The 21,679-nt window shown below is 43.9% G+C and overlaps 1 protein-coding gene across 2 annotated transcripts in view; it reads right to left on the reverse strand.

Annotated features, from left to right (window-relative positions):
* KLHL36 (kelch like family member 36) overlaps nt 1-21,679 on the reverse strand; it is a 470,147-nt gene that overhangs the window by 277,192 nt on the left and 171,276 nt on the right. For both annotated transcript variants that reach the window (XM_044081467.1, XM_044081468.1), the window contains exon 3: nt 17,133-18,206. In XM_044081467.1, coding sequence (XP_043937402.1) covers nt 17,133-18,206 — 1,074 coding nt within the window. The remainder of the gene's footprint in view (nt 1-17,132; nt 18,207-21,679) is intronic.

Here is a 21,679-nt window from a genome sequence, read left to right on the forward strand (position 1 = left end):
GCTCCAGCCGGAGCCGAGGACACCGTAGGGGCTTGTATTCGGGATTCATCGGCTCCGGCCGGAGCCGATGTTCGAATAGGTTTAGGGCCTCCAGAAGACGGCTCAGATGCTGGAGCCGAAGGTCTGGAAGACTTAGAGGGTTTCCCCGATGACTGAGTCGAGGGACCCTCAGGCTTAAGTAAACCCCTTAAAATAAGTTTATTTTTTCACTCCTGCAGGACTCTAGGGCTGAAGCCATCGCAAACAGCACATGAGTCCTGCAGGTGCAAAGGTCCCAGGCAGTACACACAAGAAGTGTGACCGTCTGTCAGAGACATCTTCTGACAGCACAAGTCACACTTCTTAAAGCCTGAGACCTTTGATTCCTTAGACATATCTAAGGGAAAGTGTAATCACCCAAGCACACACCGATTACACTTAGGAGTAATTTAAAATTAATTTAAAATAAATTATAGTAACTAGAAATAAAAATCCCTACAAAAACACAGTCACTCACTAGGAAGGGAGGGACTGGGCCTAGGGCCCGAGGGAAAAATTCTAGTTATTTGTGGAAAAAAGGGGATGGAAAGTTAACGGGAATGGGATAGACTATTTTCAAACTAACTATATAAATAAAAAACTAACTTTAACAGGGGAAAAAAGGCTAAGAAACTAGTTCTTTACCCAAAAACTAACCTGAGCCGGTAGGAACACACCTCGATCGCTGTAGCGGCAAACGAGATCTGAGGAGTTACCGCCTAGCATTGTGGGATATAGGGGAGCCTTGAGCAGGTGGAACTAGCTCTCGAGCTTTTAGAGTGGCCGAGTCGGAGCCGAGGATCGGCTCCGAACCCATCCAGCAAGAATGAAGGCGAGATTGACAACTTAACATCATATGGGTTGTCCTGCCTCAGGCAGCCCTCGGTCGGCCGGATTCCAAAGTCTGGGTTCGGCGTCGGCCGGTGTCGCCTCCTCTCCGACGTCAGAACGGCTGGAGTATAAAGGCATCGGCCGATGCCATCTTCTTCAGTGTTTCTTGCCCCAGATGCCAGGTGCCCTCCTAGGAAGGCTAAATTTGGTGAATGGATAAACAATTCCAGACATGCACAACAGTAATAAACAGATACACCATAGGAGATACCCCCAGCTAATAGGAATGGGGTAGTGGACCCATAAAAAAAGTTGCAGAGGGGCAGGAGGGTGGGAAAATCCGACTGCAGTTGCATATCTATCGGACATCTACATTTATGGTAGGTACAAAACTGTACTATGTCCTTCAAGAATGCAACTGCAGTCATAACATATGGGTTGAATACCATAGCCAAGCTGGGGATGGATGGAACTAAGAAAGGGATGGTGTAGCTAAAATGCCCTGCAGGACTGCCGAAGCAAAGCCTGCTCGGGATCTGGAGTATAAGGGCAGGTTGTAGTGCTTGGTAAATGTATGCACGGAGCTCCATGTAGCAGCCTCTAGAATGTCCTTTGTAGCCACTCCTCTTAGGAAAGCTGTGGATGTGGCTATAGCTCTGGTGGAATGTGGCCTAATATTGTCTGGCACACCTTTTCCATGGAAAGAATAGCAGAATCTGATGCAGTGTCCAATCCATTTTGAAATTGTTTGTTTGGAGATTGTTTTTCCTTGTGCTCTAGCAGCATAGGCTACAAACAGTTGGTCAGACTTTCTGGTGGCCTTAGTTCTGTCCAAGTAGTAGCGTAGTTGCCTGTGTATGTCCAAAGTATGCAGCAGTTTTCCCCCCTGTTTTGCGGATTGGGGAAGAAAGTAAGCAGGTGAATAGCTTGATTTAGAGACACCCTGGAAATTACTTTTGGCATGAATGTAGGATTGGTTCTTAGAGAAACTCTGTCCTGATGAAAAATGAGGAAGGGAGGTACTGCCATGAGTGCCTGTATCTCCGAGACTCTTTTTGCAGATGTGACTGCCAATAGAAAAAACGTTTTCCATGATAGGAATTGCATTTCTGAAGTTGCTGCTGGCTCAAAAGGAGGAAGAGTTAATTTTTCCAAAACGAAATTGAGGTCCCATGCAGGTACTGGCTGTTTTCTGGGAGGTTTGATATTCTTTATCCCTCTTAGGAACTGTCTTAGCAAAGGATGTGAAAACACTGGTGGATCACAATTGTATTTTGCTGAGATTGCTGAGGCGTGAATCTTTATAGGAGAATATGAGAGTCCAGTATGAAACATTTCTGCCAAGTATTCCAATATCTGAGGCATACTCAGTAATGTTGTATCCTGACCCCTGTTGGAATTCCAGATGCTGAATCTCTTCCACTTGGCTGAATAGGTTTTTCTGGTGGAAGGTCTGCGTGCTTCCAGTAAGATCTCTTGAACTTTTTTGGAAAGAGAGATAGCGGAAGGAGTCATGGTAACCTCCAGGCTGTCAGATGCAATGCTTTCAGGTTTTGATGGACAGTCCTGTAATTGTGTTCTGTTAGAAGCAGGGGCCAAAGGGGCAGAGGCCACGGTTTGGTCCGAGTTATGCTCAACAGCAATGGGTACCAGTGTTGCCTTGGCCAGTCTGGAGCTATCAAAATGCCTGTTGGTTGTTCTGCTTTGATCTTCAGTATCACCTTGGTCAGCAGAGGTAGAGGAGGGAATGCATAAACTTTTAGGGAATTCCAGCTGAAGGAGAGAACATCCGTTTTCCAGGCTAGCGGATGGTGGGTCCTTGTGCAGAACTTTTCCAGGTGATGATTCATGTGAGAAGCAAAGAGATCTACGTCCGGTCTTCCCCATGTCTTTATTTGTGAGAAAATGTGAGGATGCAGCATCCATTCATGTGGATCCAAGAAATTTCTGCTCAGCTTGTCCGCCAGTACATTGTCCTTGCCTGGCACAAACTGGGATTGCAAATGTATCTTCAGACTCAGGGATTTTTCCCAGAGAATCATTGTTAGTCTGCATAGGGGATACGAATGGGTGCCTCCCTGCTTGTTTATATACCACATGACAGTGGTGTTGTCTGTCCTTATTAGCAAATGTCCTTGTTGTAGTGATTTTTCGAAGGTCTCGATTGCATGTATCACTGCCAACATCTCTTTTTGGTTTATGTGCAGATGTCTTTCCCTTGGTGTCCATAGACCTTGAATGCATCTGCCCTCCATGTGCGCCCCCCATCCATGATCTGAGGCGTCTGTTGTAATCATTTGACCTGCTTGAGGTCTGTTGAAAGACAAGCCTTTGTTTAACTGACTTGCTTGAGCCCACCACAAAAATTCTTTTTGCAGACATGGAATGAGTGGGATTACGTCCTCTAGGCTTTGACTGTGTTGGGACCATAAGCTTTTTAAGTACCATTGCAGCTTTCTCATATGAAGTCTTGCCAAGGGTATCAGAAAAATGCAAGATGCCATGAACCCCAGGGCCTGCAGGATTTTCCTTGCAGTCAGCTGGGAGAGCTTTGCTAGGCCTTTGAAGTACTCTGGTAACTGCTGCTGTTTTTCCTTTGTGAGGTAGGCCATTTGAGTTTCTGTGTCCAGTTTGGCTCCTAGGAAAATAATCTGTTGGGATGGTAGTAGTTTTGATTTCTGAATGTTGACTGTGTATCCCAAGGCCTGCAGTAGTTGAATGACATAGTCCAAGTTTGCTATTAAGGTTTGTTTGTTGTCTGCTTGTATGAGGCAGTCGTCCAGATAGGGGTATATTTGAATCTCCTGGAGTCTGCAGTGTGCCACTACTGATGCCAGGCATTTCATGAACACTCTGGGCGCAGTAGATAAGCCAAACGGCAATGCTGAGAATTGATAATGCTCTGTCCCTGCAAGAAATCTCAGGTATCTTCTGCAGCTTTGTCTGACTGGGACATGCAGGTATGCCTCCTTGAGGTCCAGAGTGACCAGCCAAGACCTCTTGCCCAGCATGGGAAGGAGTTGCTGCAATGTCAGCATTTTGAACTTTGGCACAATGAGAAAAGTATTTAGAGTAGACAAGTCCAGTATAGGCCTCCATTTGTTTTCTTTTCTCGGAACAAGGAACAGTCTTGAATAAAATCCCTGGCCTTGTTGCTGAGGAGGAACCCTTTCTATTGCTTTTATACTTAACAGCTTTGAAACTTGAGTGAGTGCCTCTGCCCTTTGATGATGTGGCAGGTTTGGCATGCCTTGTCTTATTGATAAAGTATGGAAGTGGAATCTGTAACCCTTGTCTATTAAATCCAGAATCCAGTTGTCCTTGGTTAAGATATGCCAGTTTTTTGAGAATAAGGATAATTTTCCGCCCAACGGTGCTTCTCTTTGAGCCTTTGTAGGCGGTATGAAAGTCAAGTCATTGCGATTGTCCTTGTGGTGCAGCTGGGCTGCCTGCACCACTTCTTTGATTTGGAGGTTGCCATTGGCGGCCCCTGTAGGATCCTCGGTATTGCCCTCTACCTCGGGCACGCCTGTTTTTTCCCCTTTGAAACTTGTCAGAGTCTGGGAAGGACCAATTTTTTGAAGGCCAGTTTCTGCTGAATCTGGGTGGCTGAACCTGGAGGAAATCCTTGACTGTCTGTACTGACTTAGCTTTTTCCTCAATGGATTTCAACACATCTTGTGCATTAGTACCAAAAAGCTTCTGTTTTTCCAGAGGTGCATCAAGTAATTTTACTTTAACATGGTCTGGCAATGGCTGATCTTTTAACCAAGCATGTCTACGTATCACAGCCCCAGTCATAGCTGCCCTACATGAAGCCTCCAATGCATCATAACCACACTGAAGAAAATGATTGTTAACCTGCTGAGTGTTATGTATATGATCCTGCAATGCTTTTCTATCAATAGGCTCAGGAGAGGCTAGCTTTTTCTGTAAATCATCCAGTAAAAAATCCTGGTACTGAAACATATGAAAAAGGCAGTTAAGTGACCTCATGGCTAGGGTGGTAGAGGTATAAACATTTTTACCCCATCTCTCCAGGGACCTAGCTTCCCTATCCACTGGCAGTGGATTCTTGGCAGTGGAAGTAGCCACTCCCTTGGGGTCCTGTGAAATAGTTTTTAGATCCACAGAGTGGGCCTTAAAGAGATGTTTGTGAGTGTCAGGGACCCTATAATATCTGTCTGGCTTGACAGGAGCAGGGGGGAGAGAATCAGGGTTAGCACGGGAGTCAGAGAAAACATCATCCAAAACATCCATAACTGGAGGAATAGCTAAAGGTCTGTGCTGGGGAAGCTTGAGGAAGGTACGTAGCCTTTTCCTGGAATTAGAGAATTCCTGACCCTGCCATTTAAAATGTTCCCTCATAGAGTGTTGGACTTCACCAAACGAGAAATCCTCTGGAGGGGAGGCAGAGGGAACTGATTCCTCAGCAGAGTCCTCATAGGCCTGGAAGGATTCTTCTTGGGTATCTGAATGCTCAGAATCCCCAGAGGCTTCATCTGAAGAGAGGTTGTCAGCCTGCTCAGCTCTGGGCCTTTTCTCTGCAGGCGGCTGAGAACCTCTGTCTGGGTGAGGCTGAGATCCCCTGATAAGAGAAATAAGATCTGCAGCAAGAGACATGATCTGTTTATCAGAAGAAGGGGCCTGAGCAGCAGGTTTAGGATGGGCCTTGGCCTGGCTGGCGGCCTTAGCACGTGCAAAGGCCTTGATGGACATGGATACAGGAGGCCTTGCAGCCCCACGTGCAGGAGTAACCTTGTCTACAGGAATGGTGTCGGGTAGATCCAGAACTTCGGTTTCCGGAGGAAAATCAACAACTGGCACCGGAGAGGTGTCCGAGACTGAAGGACGTGTTAACGCTGTGTCGTCGGCCTGGAGCGGTTGAATTACCGCTTCCGAAGGGACCGAAGCACTAGCGGAGGGCTTAGGAGTTGCATCGGTGGTGGACGCGGGCCGAGGATGTCGGTCCCGGTCCTTTTGTTTTTTGGTAGATTGAGTTGTCGGTGGATCCGACGGCATGATATACGCGAAAGATTCACTGCAAAAGTCTTCGGCAAATTCTGCCCGGCGCCTGAGAGTGCGCTTATTAAAGCAAGCACAGGCAGCACAGACCGAGACGTCGTGGTCTGGGCCCAGGCAAGGAAGGCAGTAAGAATGGAAGTCCTTATGAGGTATTTGTTTACCACAAGACAAACAATTATTAACTTTCTCAATTTGTTCTGACATCGGCTGAGGCAAGAAAAATGTTCCCAACGGGGTACTTCGCTTTTAGATGACTTCGGTACTGAAAACACAGGAGCTGACCGACCGGCACTTGCGAACTGCTTCTGCTTCGGGCACTGCGCGGCAAAAAAGACTGAAGAAGATGGTGTTGGCCGATGCCTTTATACTCCAGCCGTTCTGACGTAGGAGAGGAGGTGACACCGGCCGACGCCGGACCCAGACTTTGGAATCCGGCCGACCGAGGGCTGCCTGAGGCAGGACAACCCATATGTTATGACTGCAGTTGCATTCTTGAAGGACATCTGCAAAAATAAGAGGTCAAAATGAAGAAAAGGCTGGCTGAGTATGAGACTGCTCAACAGGTGTTTTGAAAAAAAAATAGAATTAGAGGACAGACCACGTAGGGAAATCCTGAGATTTTCTGCTGTACCAGAGAAGCTGGAAGGAACAGACTTTTATGAAAGTGCAAATAAGCAACTGGTCTGGTACTCTACAGCAGGAGTTGTTAATTGAAAGGGCACATCATGTGTATGTTCCAAACCTGACCATAAAACAGCAACCAAGACGTTTAATAGTAAAGATGCAATCATACCAGCAGAAAGAGTTGATTCTGACAAAACTGTGGAAGAAGGACAAAGTACTAAAACTGGCAGACAGTGTTTGTGGAAAATAATTACTCACTGTACACCAGGCAGAAGAGGAGTAAATTTATTCCGGTAATCAGGAAATGTCAAGAAGCAGGCATGAAATTCAAGCTGGTGTATACAGCCATTTTCAGAATATTCTTTAATGGAGGGTTAAAATCATTTTTCATGCAGAACATGCTAAGGAAGATATACAAAAGTTTGTCCAACAAAAAGTGAACTATCAAACAGAAGGAGATTCTATTTCTTGTTCTCCTGGTAATGAAGCTCATAGAGAGACTCTGCCAGTGAAATCTCTTCTAACGTTTCAAAAGAAAATGCCTGAGAGACAGAAACCAGCACAAACGTTGACTAGAAGAACCAGAAATATGTTGGAAATGAAACAGAGACTGAATTTGGGAGATGGAGATCAACAGGAAGCAAACCAGCAGCTCAGAAACTGACAACTAAACGTGGGATTACAAAGCATTAATTACATCTGTGAAACATGGCAGAACAAGAAAATCAAGAAATACTGGACTACTTTGACTCTGTTAAATGTGCAGGAGTCTCCAAAGCATATGCTCAATGTGAAGAAAACGAAAACACTTATCTGTGTTAGTATGTCTGGCAGGAGATTTGTGCATATTCTCAAATTAACTTGTATTGCAAGCCAGCATGTCTAATTGTGAAATGTGAATAAGTTTTAAAATGTTGAGTATTTCCCTGTTTATACAGAATGTTTAGAGAATTTGTCAGTGTTCTGATGCATTTTTAATTGTGCCCGTTTGAGAGGGACATTCTAAAGTACTGTGGAGGATTAGCTGAACAGTGAGTGGTGTCATTAGAATGTTCCTGGTTGCTAAGTGATTATTTTAAACAGCTGACTGACAGAAAAATAACTTTCTGAAACAGGTGACGGTTATTTTTTAAAATAAGACAATTGAGACTGAGCAGTTTGTCAAGTGCTGAGCAGTTGGTGAAATACAGTTACAGTGCTGGGCAGTCAGTAGACACCCATGAAAGAGAACTCACCAAAAACTGTGAACCTGTCTTTTGCTTTGCTCTTATGTGTTAGATTAGATCAGGGACAGTATTGCAAACCTTAGTTATTAAGATAGAGTTTTTCTAGAATAATGGACTCTTGTCCTGCAGTTTAATTTGACATTTCTGGTGATTGAGTTATGGTGTTTACTGAAAGCTACTGACATTCTTTGCAATTATTTTACTTATTAAATGGTTTTCATTACTTTATATTGTAGATGGAAATCAGTATTTTCCTTTACAGATTAGAGAGTGCTTATACCCATTTGATACTCCCCAGGTCACCTCGAAGGCCTGGTCGTTTCTGGTCATAGCTATCATTTATTTTGATATTTCATTTTCATAATTGGACACCCCTTTAGAAGGGCATGAAGACACTCTGATTGGAATAAGCATTACCTTATTTTGGGGAAGGGACACACCTGGAAATCTATGTCAGGCCTTCCCAGAAGTGTTTAGATGTGTGAGATTAAATTTTCTTTGAGTGTGAGTGTATCAGAGGTCTTAAACCGGGACACATTACTCTGAAGTATATAAGGGAATACATTTGGGGTGGACAGAGGTACATGGTCCAGTCCCAGATAAACAGAGCATGTTTCTGCAATGCTCTTAGGGGAAAATTGTGAAATATTACTTCTGTTTACATGACAGTCTCATACTGGAGTCAAAAGTGAGGACTGAGACTCCTTAGTTACTGACCCAGGAGAGTAAGGAATGTCATTTAATTGTTGGCAGCCCGGTAGGATATAGCCGGACGTCACACCCTACATCATGTTAATGTTTGGAAGAAAGTACAGTTGTGTACCCTTACCATAAATATAGATGTTCGGGTGTATTCACTGTTGCAGTCATTACAGTTGGGTAATCTGCTGGTAGGTTGCCCTCAGTCGGTCTGAATAACAAAGTCTTGGGTCCTGTGTCAGTTGCTGTCTCCTCTTCCATGACGTCAGGTCGTCAGAGGTATAAAACATGCAGCTGACGCCATTTTATTCAATCATTCTTGCTGCGCAGTGCCCGAAGCAGAAGCAGTTCGCAAGTGCCTGTCGGCTGACTCCTGACTGCAACAGTGAAACACGAAGAACATCCCACACATAGTAACACAAAACACACACCTACATTTGCGGAGGCTCTCAATAAAAATCTTCCCAAACAACAGAGACCTCCAAAGCTGAAAGGCAAGCAACCACTCCCTCCAACTCTACTGAATGACACACAGCCCACAAAATCAGTGTGCCTCTCAACCTTAGCCCATACGGTAAAACAACGTACCCAGCACACTAGTCATTGGTGACCCTATAGTCAGGCACACTGAAGTTCCTCTCACCAAGCTAAACAAGGAGAATGATGTTTTGCCAGAGATGGCCTGCACCTGTCACCTCTGGGATTCCGGACACTGCCTAAGGCTCTTGTCGCCCCTATAGTGCCTTTTTTAGGCAAGGCTCAAACATTAAACACACCACCACAGCAGATACAAACAAGCGAAATCTAAGGGTAATGCTACTCAATGATAGAAGTCTAAACCTCAAAATGCACTCACTCGAGGCACTCCTTAAGATGGAGAACTTTAATATCTGTGCAGTAGCATTACCAGGCTACAATTCTTACCACATCGTTCAGCCACCTAACCTGGACCAAAACACTAAAGGAGGAGGTGTGTCTATATTCATAAAGGATATCCACATCTACAGGCTAGTGGTTCAACATAATGCATCCGAAATCATCCAAGTACAATTAACACCGGGCAAGACTGCAATTCAGGTTGTAGCTTGTTACAGATCCCCTGCCATGCTCCAGGACACCCACTCCATGTTTCTCGATATGCTGGATAATATTAAGGTACAGCCCAATACCCTAATATTGGGAGATTTCAACTACCCCACCATCAACTGGGAGAACTACTCATGTACTAACTCATTTGCACAACGTTTTCTGGAATTCATCAATTCCAATACCCTGGATCAGCTTGTCCATACCTCTACCAGGGGCAGTAACATACTGGACCTGGTCATTACCAATATGGGTAACAGATGCTCCATGCCCGAGGTCAACTCCTTGCTGGACAGGTCTAACCACAAGCTAATCACTGTAGATATCCATATCCCACCCCACCCCCCATTAAGGAAACCACCGTAAAAAATGTCTCCAAAGCCAACTTCATGCTTCTTAAGTCAGAAATGGCCAACTTCACATCACCCACAAAGATGGAAAATAGAGACACGACTGCTGAATCATATACAAAAGCACTGTATAAGCACATACACAAGTGCATGGACCGTGCTATCCCCAACAGAACCAAGACACTATCCTCCAAAAAAAGGAAGCCAATCTGGTGGTCCCCCCTGCTATAAACAAACTCTACAACAGAAGGAAGAAACTGTTGCAAAAAAAGAGTAAAATCCCATGATTGCAGGAACTCCCTGGTCAGCCTCAGCAAGAAGCTGAGATCCCTCATAAAATCCTCCAAAACTAGTTACGAAAATAAAATTGCTGTGGATTCGAAAGACAACCACAAAGCTTTCTACAGCTATGCCAAGAATCTCTATAGCAACACTCAGATCTGCTCGGAACTACAGCACAATGGCACTACATTTACCAAACCAACTGATATTACCAACATCCTGGCAGACAGGTTCAGTGCAAACTTTACCCACACCCTCACCTCCCACAGGGCCCATCTCCATACCGTAAGATTGCAAAGCCCCTGTAATCACAGACGCACAGGTAAAGACCACACTCTCCAAAGCCAAGAACACAGTATCCATGGGACCGGACAACATTCCAGGCTGCATTCTGCATGAAATACAGAACAAACTGGCACCCCACCTAAGTACCATGTCCAACCGTAGACTCACTTGTGCCTATGGAATGGCACACAGCAACGGTTATCCTCCTCCACAAAGGGGGTGCCACCACTGACCCCAAGATCTACCGCCTCATTAGACTTACAGGCCTGGTCTGCAAGGCCATGGAACGCATCATCCTGGAGCTAATAAACAAAGACATAGGTAATCTCCAAACTCTGGACCCCACTCAGTTTGGGTTTGTAAAAGGTAGATCATGCCTCCTAAACCTGACTGACTTCTTGGAAGCAGTCACCAGAGCCGTAGACGAGGGTAAGGTGGTGCACATAGCCTATCTAGACCTCGCCAAGGCTTTAGATACCATCCTCCACTCTGGTATTATAGATAAACTCACTGGACTAGGCATAAATCCATACGTCACAAGATGGGTGGCCAACTGGCTCACTGGCAGAACCCACACAGTGAAAGTAGCCGACTCCAAATCTGACTTCAGGCCAGTGACAAGCAGAGGGTTCGGTCCTGGATCCGCTCCTGTTCAGTATCTACCTCTCTGAAGTCCAGGTTAATACAGCTGGTCTCTGGCTAATGAAATTTGCACACGACTACAAAGTAGGAGCCTTAAAAGATTTGCCTAAGGATGTGGACATTCTACAAAGAGGCCTCACTGAGACTGATGTTTGGTGTCAAAGTCATGGCCTAAATCTCAATGCCAAGAAGTGCATTGTCATCCCCTTTGGGAAAAACACCGTACACTTGAACTACCACATAGGCGGTAGCCTACTAAATACTGAAAGTGTGATAACAGACCTTGGGACACAGGTGGACAGCAGTCTCTCCTTTGATAATCACATTGCCACAGTAGTCAGGAAATCCTATGTGGCACACCTCATCACAAAGGGGTTCTCCTCCAGAAAAAGAGAGGTCATCGTTCCTCTCTACTCATCCAACAGACCCATTATAGAATACAATGCCCTGTTTGGCATGTACCTCGCAAGACATCTGCAACAACTAGAAAGGCCACAGAAATACCTCACTAGGAGGACTACCGGGCTCAAACAGATGCCATATGCAGACCATCTCAAAAAAACTCCAGCTCTACTCAGTCACATATCGCCTACTCAGAGGCGACCTCTCCATAACATACAAAGCCATGTCTAACCCAGATCTGATGGACATGTTACACTTGAAGAAATCCCAGTCTCTCCGAGCCACATGCTCCTGTGACCTAAACCTTGTCACCACAACAAACAGAACATGCTGAAGGGATAGATTCCTGTCCCAGAGACTTGCCATGCTCTGGAACAGGCTGCCCATTTATGTCAAGTAGAGCTCATTATACCTCTTTAAGAGGAATCTTGACAATTGGATGGAAAACAGGAAATTCACCCCGGGGATCACTGCTGTGGTGCTGCTCAACAGGGGCACAGGAAAATAATTTTCTTGGGTGGCGAAAGCCAGGGAACCTCATTTGGCTAGGCTTACACAGGCCCTGGGGCCGATAGCCTAGTACATACTTATGAAAGTGAGGATAGCACTAAGTAAAATAATGTCTCTATGAAAAATAATACATATAAATATTACCCACACACACTCTCTCTCTCTTTCTCTCTCTCTCCTATAGCATGAAATGCAAGTCCCAAGGTGGTACTCATCTCATAGGAGGTAAGAAGATTTCCTTTCAGAAGTCACTGCAGATCTTGAGAGATGCAACAGAAGAGTTTAGCCCCAAGCAAAAAGCTGGAAATGGCTACAAGATGGACACTGATAGAAGGGGGAAAAGTCCAGAATCAAAACTCACAGAAACATTGTCCAAAACTGACAGAGCAGAAGCAGAAAAGGGATCCTGGCCTTTCTTAACAGCCATTTTTTTTAATTTATTTTTATTTATTTAACATTTATTACCCGGGAAAGTCTGACTTGGAACGAAGGCAATTTTCAGCAGAGGCCCGGGGAGAAAGGCTCCAGATGCATGTCTTTGTAACGTGGGATGAAACCGGAGCACCCAGAAGAAACCCACACGAACAGGGAAGACATGCAGACTCCACAAAGAAGGCACCCCAGCCGAGAATCGAACCAGAGAACCTCTTGCTGTGAGGCGACAACGCTACCGCTGCACCACTGCGCCGCCCACTTATCTTTGTCTACCTTGTGTGCTGAATACTTTTACAAACTTGCATGGATTTGTATCACTGTATTGAAAATGAAGAATTTTAAGTTAGGAGTCTGAAAGAGTTAATGTCTCTGTGAGGTTTGCCAGAGGGATGGGATACATAAGAGTTTTAGTGGGGGTACAGACGCAAGAGTTTCTCCAGAAGATAAGGGTGAAGTGAAAAAACACATCTGTCTAGGTCAAGAAGAGACTATGAAGATGACATGGGCAACACAGTGTCAAGCTTTTTTGATAATCATCATTGAAGAAAAGGGGGAGACCACTGGGCCACTTGTGAACCAGGCCACCCATGGGTTAACATTGTGAAAGAAGAGTAAGACAGGTGAGGTGACACTGTGGTTTTCTCTATAGACAAAAAAGTCTGTGAGCTGCAGATTGGGTGAGGTGCCACCCATGGGGCATCAACAGGCAGTAACCCAGCTTGCATGGAAGGGAAATGGCCTTCCTTACAATGGCACTGGAAACTAGGAGACAGGAAGACTGGATGGCCAATTGTCATGCTCTCATAGCCTCCAAGCATATGTAGTAAGATTCCCGTCTGCGTGCTGATGTACCTCATAGCTGGCTCTCTACTAAAGTGTACAATAATCACTCCCCAAGGGAGTCCCAAAAGGCAGATAGGCAACAAAAACTGCCCATATCTTCAAGACACTATTTTGGAAGTTGAACTCCAAAAATGACGAGATACCCTTGACTGTCTACTAAAAACTCCTCCCCCCACTCTATGACAGACATCTGTGGTGATTGGGACCTGGGGAGCTGGTAAATGGAAGGGATTTACATGGATCAAATGACCAGAATCAGTCACCACTGAAAGTGGGATTCACATGCTTTGGAAGCCCTTATTACATGGGACACTAAATTCAAGTGTTGGGATCACTACACAAACTATCCAATGCAAGACTGTCATGTGTAACCTTGCAAACAATATCATGGGCATAGCTGCCTCCATATGACCTATGGATTTTTAGGCATATTTTTACTGAAACAGACATGACTCTCTCAGTTATCAGTGGTTTCCCTGCATTCCCATAACTTCCAGATGTTTATGATGTTTGTGAACTTTTTTGCACCACAATTTTGGCTCAATAAAAAAGGAGAATTTAAAAAAAGACACCTGGGTGTCTTTGCCTGCACATGTCTTAGACTGATGGATTTCAGCAAACAGCTATTCCAGATCCCACAGCTCTGGCAACTACCTCTGCATTAGATAGATCATGCACCAATAATTTGTTCATTTTAGAAACAGCTGTGGTCTGGGCCTTCAGTGTGTCCTTTAATTTTCCATCCAGCAACAACCAAAGAGTATGCTGCATTTCAACAACAAAGCTCAAAATAGACCACATATGTTGCACAGTTTAGCACCTCAACATGAAGAACATTAGAAATATACAAGTGCATTTCTCAAACCTGTCCATTACTTGGTATTCCTCATTGGGCAGATGGACAGCAAAGTTCTACACAGCAGCAACATATTGCAGGGTTGCTGCTGAAACCACACCATCAAACTTTAGGGTCTCTGCCCAAAGAGCTCATTCTCCAACTAGGCAGAAGATGAGGCTGGCCTTATTATGTATACAAGCCACTGTATCATGGTTTTTCCATGCTACTCTAGTGGTGTCATTTAAGACATCCTCCAGACAGGGAACCACCCAAGAAGACTGCAGAGTTGCCTTGCAGGCCTTCTAAAATTTACGCAATGGAAAGGGTATACAGGGTTAGCAGACCAGCTTCCTCCTTGTGCATAACTCAAAGCATTCCCTAAATTTCAGATCATTAGTGGGGGGGGGGGGGGGTAGAAACACCACAGGAGACTAGATGGAAGGATCAATACGTTTGGTCTTGCTAGTCAGCCTGCTGGTACAGAGGGATAAACCTCTGACTATGGCCTAAGCGACCCAAGGTCGATTAGTGGCTCAGGCATCTGAAAGAATTGGCAGGTAGTATGGGCATGCCTATCTCAGGGGTGGGGTCTTGCTAACATAGCCAGATTGTTCTTCAAGCTCTGCGGAGACTAGGGCTAGAAATGATCTCTGAGCTTAGTGTGCAATACTGTAAGGAAGGAGTGGCTGCCTTAGCACCCAGGGTGGTCTCATCCTCAAAAAGCCACTTTCCACTGCCCACACTTAATTAGTAGGGTTAGGAAAAGACCCAGTGTATGCTGCAAAATGATGGTTCCTCCCCTGGTCCTATCCCACTTGGAAGTGTGCAGAGGAAAGCACCCAGACAGTCAGCATGGGGGAAAGCTAAAGTCATTCCATATGCAGGACTCTCCCAAATGGAGACCTTTTCCTTGTGAGAGTCAAACAGGGATGTGACTACAGCATGTCAACATTCAAAGATGGCAGCAACCCTAGAAGCAATGAAACATTTAGGCCTAAAAGGGGGCACACAAAAAAATTGCAGGCTAAAGATTTATCCAAAAAGTCAAGTTTGCCAACCGAACGTAGTGTCAAAAGTAACAAGGAATGTCCAAGTTCTGATTCCTTGTCTATATCCATTTACATTACTACCAGATCAGCTACTGGATTTTTTTTTTTTTTTTGTAAAAGGAACCAATTTATCTTGAATCCTGTAAAACTTATTTAGTCTGGTTTCTCAGAGCAGCTGTGTGAAAGTTAGGAGCTAATGAAAAAAATTTCAAAAGCATCTGTAAAGGCCTTAAATACAAGGTGAGAGCCATGGGTTGGAGCTCCTCTATACCCATGAATTTTATACATCTGTTCTAACAGCCTGAAAACTCCTAGCTCCCCAATACCACCAAAACTGTTCTTCCATAAGATATGTAGTACTCCTGAAGGAAATGTCCTCCAGTAGCTCATGAAGAAATGGTATCCTCATTGTCCAATATGCAATCCTTCAAGGAGTACAAGAGCACATCCTTCTCATATTTTAGGTCTGAGTTGAGTTTTTTTTTTCTTTCTTTAGAAGAGTTTTTCTTTTTTTTTTTTGCTGCAGATACCACACCAGGCAGAAAGTTCACATATTTTAGGGAAGCAGCTTATTGCCAGCCTGCCACATGATGATCAACATTTTTTTTTTGTAGTAAAAAAAATAATGGTAAAGGGCCAAAGTAGTAAATGCTGGTACTAGACATTGAAGAAATCAGATGTCACTGTACCAATTTTTTGGAGTGCAGAGCGAACAGGGTTACAGCATTTCTTGGGAAGAAATGCTCATTTATTCAAGGATGGCTCCCCCAGCTCCTACCTCAAGGAATGCCTGAGAACTGATGCCTGGCTGTGAAGCAGTCATCAAAAATTAGTGAGGTTTCTATTGTTGGGATTGCTTCCCTCTAACAGGTTAACACAGTTGGAGATTCAGTAAAAGCAGGCATTCTGACCAGAAGTGCACAAGGTTGCTATCCATTGAGATTTATGTCCACAGAACTATTATGGAGCTTATAGGGCCTTCAAAGGTCACTTACGTCCATTCTATAGATTCCCTTAACCATCAGCTTTCTAGGCTTTCTATTCTGCAATGTCTGCATTATTCCCATTAGGACTTTTGCTTGCTAAATAAAAAAAGATTGCTAATGGCAAAAGGATGTTTATTATGATCACAGTTTAGCAGTTTTATTCCACTTTAGTTAGGGACTTCTTCAGAACATTTTCCTTCTATCCTTACTCATGGAACATCTCTGGCTTGAAATGGGATGGCTGACTTTTGGCCCAGTATGTCTGTCTTCTTGTGCTTTAGGAAAGCACAAAGATTCTAAGCATTAGAGAGCAAAATCTTTATTTAAAAATATAAATGCAAGATTCATAAGTGGTGATTTAATTATCCTGGCACAACCAAAAGAACACTACAAGTGGTAATCTCTTGGGGGGGGATTCCATTTCCCCCAGGTTCACATCTTGGTGATTTTTCCAGAAACATCAAGGCCAACAAAAAAATCTCCACAAAACAGTCAACAACAAACAGTACAAGTTCAACAGTAGCAATAAGTTTAGACAGTAATATTAAAAGAGGCCCAAACTAACATACTTATTCTATGAAGTAGTCTGGCAGCAACCAAAGGACTATTGATAACAAATGATGCTGCATTTTTCACGAGGAAAAAAATGAGGATAGTATGGGGTGGTCTCCCATTTACAGTTGAGTATTATGTTTACATCCTGGGCAAGTGGAGGAGACCAGCACAGGTGTCCCAGGGATACCAAGTGCTCTAAGGTCTGGCAAAAAGGAGAGACATTTGCTTTCTGCTAACACCCACGTCAGGAGTCATACTGCAGCAGTGATCCTTAAAATGAACAGCTAACAAGCTCATTAGACTTTTATATTTACTCCAAAAATATTTGCTGTACTGTTTTTCAAAGCATGGAGAGCAGAAAATACAAATATGGAGCAGCAAAACATCCAACACAAGAAAAGCAGATAAGAAAAGAAAGTAAAATCAAAACTAAAACTGAAATGCACCTTTATCCATTGGCTACATCTTGGGTCATATCTATACAGAAGATTTGAAGCTGCATCACCGCCATTATCTCTGGAAAAACTACCTCCTGCCAAAAAAATGAATCCTCCCAAAACAGTAACACAGTGATGGCTTCGTCTAGCTGGAAGCTGTGCTTCTGGCACCCACTGGCCTTTCCGGCTGTCTAGGAAGCACATTTCGTCACTCAGCTCCAGACAACGTTCAGAAATCTCCCCACCCACAAACAGAAGCTGTTCTGTATCAGTACGCAACAAAGTACGTTTGTTCTGCAGCACAGGCTGTGCTGGGATACTGTTGTGATAATTTAATGCTTCTTCAATAAGTCGTTCACAGTTTGCCTCTTTCGGAAGGTGAGAAGAAATTGCAGGCTTCACCTGCTGAAGCAGATCATTCCTGGGTATTAAAGGGAAATGGATGTTTGCTAGTACTTGATAAGCCTCACTTTCCCTCTCTGAATACTGGGTAAGCCACTGCAAGGCAGCCTGCAGTAAGTCATGCTCACACTCATGCTGCACATGGTTACTTTCAAGGTAATGGCACAGCTTCTCCATGGAAATGTTCTGCTGAAAGTCTGGTGTAAAAGAAAGGGTGCCAAAATTATTCAAGATAAAACTGTCAATGTAGGAGTCTAAATGTTCAAGATTATAAATTGAGGCCAGTTCTTGAAGGTACAGATAATTTTCTTCATCGACTTCATTTTCAAGATAATCACAGCAGAAATCAACCACTTTCCAAATCTGAAAGAGGTGTGCAGTTTCTAATATGTAGTCAATATTTCCACCATCCAGAGGAAGCTCACCACTGTATAAGAAATCAACAATGGCCTGTAACCCAATATAAGACGTCCCAACCAGCTCAATTTCTTTCTGATGGGCCTCTCGCATACCAATGGTAAACATTGAGTTGAAGTAATCACTGTAAACTGCCAGAAGATTTCGGTGAGCGGGGACTCTCTGATCTTCTGCCAAAAGAACAATGTCACAGAACTGGCCCTGTTTCCGTTGCTCATTCAAACCATGAAGTATTTGATTAGAATGGTCTGACTCTCTGTATACCTGAAAGAACATCACATACAAATTAGCATTTGTAAGAGATAAAATTGTAATAAGTATTTATAGAATAGTATAATACAGCACAGTGAAAGCTTCTCTGGATTGTAATCACTTCTACTTTGTCTTTACAACCTACAGGTGGCAGCTAATAACACTGTCCTCTGAAAACAGACATTTTACAACGTGTGTATGTACAATATTATATATATATATATATATATATATATATATATATACACACACACACACACACACACACACACACACACACACACAACACATGCATTCAGTGATCGAATGGTGAAATAATGGCAAAACAGTTAGAAACTGATGACATTTTGCTCTTATTTGCATGTGTAAGATCACTCTACAATGAGCACTGGGAATTTGCTCTTTCTTCACTTTAGTGTGATCTCAGAATTGGTACACAAATTGCAGAAGTGTGGGACCCCACTGCCTATGGTTACATAGAACAACTCTTGCTTCTGCATCATCTGGCACTTCATCACTGCTGTGGGTCAAAGAATTCAAATATTCTAGTAACCTGTGTTTAGATCTTACAGCTATTAAAGAATAGACCCCTTACAGTTATGTCAATATTTCACTTCACCTGTACAAGAGATCCCCTCCAAAGTGCAATATATTACAAGTTGTAATTGACAGAAAGCTTATTCTTCAATCTGGAAATCAACTGAGTATTAAAAAGTACAGTTTTGTACCTACCATAAATGTAGATGTCCGATAGGTATGCATCTGCAGTCATAACATATGGGCTGTCCTGCCTCAGGCAGCCCTTCGGTCGGTCGGATTCCAAAGTATGGGTCTGGCCTCGGCTGATGTCGCACTTTCCCCGACGTCAGAGTGCCTGGGGTATAAAAGCATCAGCCGACGCCATTTTCCTCAGTGTTTCTTGCCCCAGATGCCAGGTGCCCTCTAGGAAGGCTAAATTTGGATAAAGGCTGAAAAGTTCCAAACATTTGCAAATTATATACATATATAAACAAACAAACAAATACACCATAATAGATTCCCCCAGCTAGCTGAAAGAGGGGTAAGCACCCTAGGAATACCACTGAGGGGAAGGAGGGTGGGTAATCCTGACTGCAGATGCATACCTATCGGACATCTACATTTATGGTAGGTACAAAACTGTGCTATGTCCTTCAAGGATGCATCTGCAGTCATAACATATGGGTAGAATACCATAGCCAATCTGGGGGAGGAGGTCCTAAGAGAATTATGGTGTTGTTAAGATCCTCTGCAGTACTGCAGTTGCAAAGCCTGCTCGGGATCTGGAGTATAAAGGTAGATTGTAATGCTTGGCAAATGTATGCACGGAGCTCCAAGTAGCAGCTTCTAAAATGTCCTTGGTAGCCACCCCTCGTAGGAAAGCTGTAGTGGTGGCTGTGGCCCTTGTGGAGTGAGGCCTGATATTTTCAGGAACTGTCTTTCCATGAAAGGAGTAGCAAAAACGAATGCAATTTCCTATCCATTTAGAAATTGTCTGTTTGGAAATTGCTTTTCCTTGCACCCCAGTTGCATATGCTACAAAAAGTTGGTCAGTTTTTCTGTTAGTTTTAGTTCTGTCCAAATAGTAGCGTAGTTGTCTGTGTATATCCAAGGTGTGCAAAAGTTTTTCCCTTTGTTCTGTGGGTTAGGGAAGAACGTAGGCAAGTGAATAGCTTGGTTCAAGGATACCCTAGATACCACCTTTGGCATGAAAGTAGGATTGGTTCTCAGTGACACTCTATCCTGGTGAAAAATAAGAAAAGGCTGCACTGCCATTAATGCCTGTAACTCAGATACTCTTCTTGCTGAAGTGATTGCCAGAAGGAATGCAGTTTTCCAAGATAAAAACTGGAGGTCTGCTGATGCTGCTGGTTCAAAAGGAGGTAGTGTCAGTTTTTCCAGCACAAAATTGAGATCCCATGCAGGTAGGGGGGGTCTTCTTGGAGGTTTAACATTTTGATCCCTCTCAAAAATTGTCTGAGAAGAGGGTGTGAGAAGATAGGTGGATCCATATTGTATTCTGCTGAAATTGCTGAAGCATGAATCTTAATGGATGAATAAGACAGGCCATTGTGGAACAATTCTGCTAAGTATTCTAGGATGTGTGCTAGGTTTGCCACTGTGACATCTGTGCCCTTTGATACGCTCCAAATGAGAAATCTCTTCCATTTAGCTGAGTATGTCTTTCTTGTGGAAGGTCTGCGAGCCTCCAGGATAATGTCCTTCACCCTCTGAGATAAAATGGGCTTTAAGGAATCTTCCAGGCAGTTAGCTGCAATGTTTTCAAGTTGGGATGCAGGGTCTTGAAATTGTTCTGTGTTAGAAGAAGAGGCCATAGGGGAAGAGGCCATGAGTTTGTCTGAGACATGCTTTTCAATAGCAGGTACCAATGTTGTCTTGGCCAGTCCAGAGCTATTAGTATGACTTTTGGCTGTTCCTCCCTGATCTTCAGTAGAACCTTGTACATCAATGGGAGAGGTTGAAAGGCATATAGTGTTAGGGCATTCCAGCTGAAAGAGAGAGTCTCCACCCTCCAGGCTTGTGGGTGGTATGTCCTTGAGCAGAATTTCTTCAGTTGGTGGTTGAGTGGGGAGGCGAACAGATCTATCTCTGGGATTCCCCATTTCTTTGTTATGAGTTTGAAAATGTCTGGATGCAGCATCCATTCGTGTGCATCCATGGTAGTTCTGCTTAAGCTGTCTGCTAGTGTATTCTCTTTTCCTGGTACGAATTTGGCCTGCAGCTGGATATTGAGATTCAGGCATAGGTTCCACAGATTCATAGCCATCCGGCATAGAGGGTAGGAATGTGTGCCTCCCTGTTTGTTTATGTACCACATGACCGTGGTGTTGTCTGTCCGTATTAGCAGATGTCCTTGCTGGAGGAAGGGTCTGAATGCCTCGATTGCATGCCTTACTGCCAGCATTTCCTTTTGGTTTATGTGCATGCTTAGCTGCCCTTGAGGCCATAGGCCTTGGATAAGTTTGTCCTCAATGTGTGCTCCCCATCCTCGGTCCGAGGCGTCCATGGTGATGGTCTGCCTTGGTTTTGGTTTGTTGAAAGGCAACCCTCTGTTGGACTGGCAGGCCTGAGCCCACCACAGGAATTCCTTTTGAAGGCATGGAATGATTTGTATCATGGTTTCTAGATTGTGACTGTGTTGAGACCATACATTCCTTAGGTACCATTGTAATTTCCTCATATGCAACCTGGCATGTGGAATTAAAATTATGCAGGATGTCATGTAACCCAGGGCCTGCAGGACTTTCCTTGCAGTAAGCTGAGTTTGTCTTGTCAGAGTCATGAAGTAATCTGGAAGTTGTTTTTGTTTTTCTTCTGTGAGAAAAGCCATCTGAGTGATTGTGTCCAGATCCGCACCCAAAAAGGTTATCCTTTGGGATGGTACTAGTCTTGATTTTTGGATGTTGACTGTGTATCCCAAGGCTTGTAGCAGGTGTATGGCATAG

Source organism: Protopterus annectens, chromosome 8.part0, assembly GCF_019279795.1.
Source record: "Protopterus annectens isolate FY-2018-M chromosome 8.part0, PAN1.0, whole genome shotgun sequence".
In the NCBI taxonomy this organism is placed as follows: domain Eukaryota; kingdom Metazoa; phylum Chordata; order Ceratodontiformes; family Protopteridae; genus Protopterus; species Protopterus annectens.